Source organism: Nanorana parkeri, unplaced genomic scaffold (genome assembly GCF_000935625.1).
Source record: "Nanorana parkeri isolate BGI_ZX_2015 unplaced genomic scaffold, ASM93562v1 scaffold636, whole genome shotgun sequence".
Classification (NCBI taxonomy): Eukaryota; Metazoa; Chordata; class Amphibia; order Anura; family Dicroglossidae; genus Nanorana; species Nanorana parkeri.
The window spans coordinates 119608-122890 of NW_017306904.1; the positions used below are offsets into that span (position 1 = coordinate 119608).

A 3283-nucleotide genomic window follows, 5' to 3' on the forward strand; every position below is an offset into this window, starting at 1 on the left:
AGTAAACTAAAACATAAATATATTTTACCTCCCAATAAAGTTGATGTCCTTTCACAAAGCTGTAGCTCAAGAAATTTTATAAAACGACTAGATGAATTATTAAGCGTTGTTTTGGCATGCCCAAATACTTCTAGGATTGTATTTACCTGAAATGTACAAAGCAGATTAAACTCAGGTTTTCATTAGTAGATGTAAACTATACACAGTGTTTACAAATAATAGGGAAGCATTCTCTATTAAAATTGCAATGTAAAAAAAGCTAGAAATACCTTTTCTTGTCACATTATTGAGCAGTCACATGAGTGCTTTTCAGCTGCTGTAATCTGTAGTGGTAATACAGCTCTAGGGCTTTCTGTGTGTACTGATAATGCCAAAACTGGCACTAGGTATTTTATTAGCAAAGACAAACAGTTGAGAAAAAGAGTCAGCATATAAATGCACTTTCTAAGAGGGACCCATTTTTTATTATTTATGAATTGGGATGACAAATACTTAAAATCATAGCAAAAGTACAGAACTAATAAAAAATATTACTAAAGCATAAGAGAAATTGCAGCAATCATGTGCACATTGCCAAATGAGTCTCAAAATAGATTGTAAGATTCTACAAAGCTGTAGTTGTAAAACAGCCAAATATTCTCACCCAGTTTAGAAATTTTGCACTCCTTTCTGTGCAAGATGCATTATTTTATGGTGGCTTTGTGCCTCTGGCTACAGTCATTAGACAGTTGTAGGACATGCAGGCATTATCTAACTACCTGATTATTTTATATTTCCAACTATTACCTATGTTAAACCATATGTTACATTTCATTTAGAAATCCTTTAAAGTAAAAAAAAAAAACCCTTTACAAAGAGCAGTGCAATATCTGCACATCCTCAGAAGTCACAGCCAGGACCTTTCACAAAATATTTTTCCAGTTCTGCTAAAAATCGAAGTGGTGCATGTGTGGTGAAAGCTTTCTTTTCTCAATAGAAAGTGAACAAATTACTGCCAGTTACTCTGAGACTTTCAACACGTCTGGAACCTCTTTTCTGATAACCTCCATTGATTTTAAATGCCCTTTACTCTATCGCCACACTGTCACAAGCAAAGCTTTTATTGGTCCATCACTTGCTTTCATCAGGCTTTTTATAGCCACCCTAAAGTCAGCTCAGACACTATGAACCATTGGCATGAAATGACATTATTCTCTTCTGGCTATTTTTAATCTCATGGTGTCTGGTGTCCAGAAGATGCTTAGCAAATGGCTCTTGGAAAAATCTAAATGCAAAGGTTCTAACATCTGCTCCAAACTTATGCCCCCATTCTCTTTCTTGGGTTAACAACAAACATCTACCTGCCCGTTTCTCCTCCTGCCCCTCCCTCTCTTTATTCACACACAAAAAATCCACTGAGTATTTGGGTTTATGGCAATGCCAGCTGTGACAGGTGCAGGAGGATAGTCAACCCTGTCCCCAGTCTATGAGCACCTCTACCTTCTATAAATGTTGGTATAAATACAGCAAACATAATTTTGTATTAGTAAAGAATAAGTCATTTACTTTTTAGTGACCATTAGTAATCTAACCCATATTGGCATTAAATAGATTACAGTGGGCAATGAAGAGTTCAGTATAAAACTTTAAACTTCATGGTTCTTGGGGTAACACCACCATCTACCTGCCCCTTTCTCCTCCTGCCCCCTCCTCTCTTTTTTCACACACAAACAATCCACTGAGTAATTGGGTTTATGACAATAACAGCTGTGACCGGTGCAGGAGGACAGTCAATGCTTTCCCCTAGTCTATAAGCACCTCTACCATCTATAAATGTTGATACAGTATGAATAAGGCAAACGTAATTTTGAATTAGTAAAGAATAAGCAATTTTCTTTTTAGTGACCATTAGTAATCTAACCCATATTGGCATTAAATACATTACATTGGGCAATGAAGAGTTCAGTATAAAGCTGTAGGCTGAGTGGTCTGAAGCAGTATCTGTTCATTTGGAGGTGAAGTAGCACAAAGCACATCCATCTCTAATATTCTGTTTATATTGAGCTATGTGCACCAAGTTCCAATGAGAGATCATCATGCACCAGGGGTGTGCTCCAAGCATTCACTTTCATTAGAGCACCTGAAGCTACTCTATGTCTGAACGGACCTAGTTAAACTTGAAATACAATAACAGCAGTCTAAAGCTTGATAATGCTTTCTGCATTCACCTTTCTACTTCTCTGCATGAAGCCGCAACCATCAAAGCAGCCATCAAGACATGCTCATTTACTCTAACACTGAGGTGTACTACTGGCAGCCCCAGCTTGTCCCACTGGCTGTTTTGCAATGGCCAGCTGTAGCATAGTGTTCATGCAGTAGTACACTTTGAAACTGAGAATTTTACACCAGATATACAGTAATGAAACACGTTACGCTAGACGTATACACTTTGCAGTTCAGATGTGTTGAGAAAGAAAGAGAGACAATAGTCACTGTATTAACTTACATGTTTAATCTTTGAATTAAGGGAATTTTTTCGGGAACTACACCTGAGGACAAGATGTTTAATAATGTGTTTGTAGGCTTCTGTCTTCCCAGAACCACTTTCACCACTAGGAATGAAACAGAGAAATGACATGAGTTACAGTAATAATACCATTATAGAAGACAGCACAATTAGGTTTAGCTGCTATATGATACTTCCGTATCCAGAATACATTTTGTGTAAAATGAAGATCTTTAACACTGAAATATGCTACTTGCATTTGCTTTTACGGTATGAAAGTATAGCAGAGCAACAGAGCCACCTTGTGGTACAATATCTGTAATACCTCTGTTTTATGCTATGATTAAAATGTGCATCTCCTTTCAGCAATGTGCATCAAAGATGTGGAAAAAGGTGAAGTGGTTGAGGCTTGTTCACACACATTTTTCTGTGTTATTAAAAACAAAAAAAGATCTAGGCAATTTGTTTTAGATTCAGTTTGGATTTTCCCCTTTTTTGTAAACAACTCAATAGCTAATCACTCAGAATTTATGTTATTCATAATTTAAATGAATATCTGATTCTAATGAGCAATATTAAAGAGCATTGGACTGGTTATAACAGTTACACATGCACATGGTCTAAGAAACAGCAAGGTACAAAAAGGTACAGTAGTATCAACATGGCAGGCTGCACTCAGGGGTGCAGGGGGAAGTGTCAGGGAATTAATGGGCAAGTTTGCTAAAAGTTAACTTGTCCTTTAAATATAATTTTGTTATTTGCTAACTTTTTTACTGCACTGCAACCCCTGATCCCCCC

At 36.9% G+C, this 3283-nt stretch overlaps 1 protein-coding gene across 1 annotated transcript in view; it reads right to left on the bottom strand.

Moving 5' to 3' along the window:
* Nucleotides 1-3283, bottom strand: part of MYO16 (myosin XVI) — a 214031-nt gene that overhangs the window by 117876 nt on the left and 92872 nt on the right. The window contains exons 14-15 of the mRNA XM_018563152.1: nucleotides 2486-2591; nucleotides 29-146 (exon numbers count right to left, since the gene is read on the bottom strand). Coding sequence (XP_018418654.1) covers nucleotides 29-146; nucleotides 2486-2591 — 224 coding nt within the window. The remainder of the gene's footprint in view (nucleotides 1-28; nucleotides 147-2485; nucleotides 2592-3283) is intronic.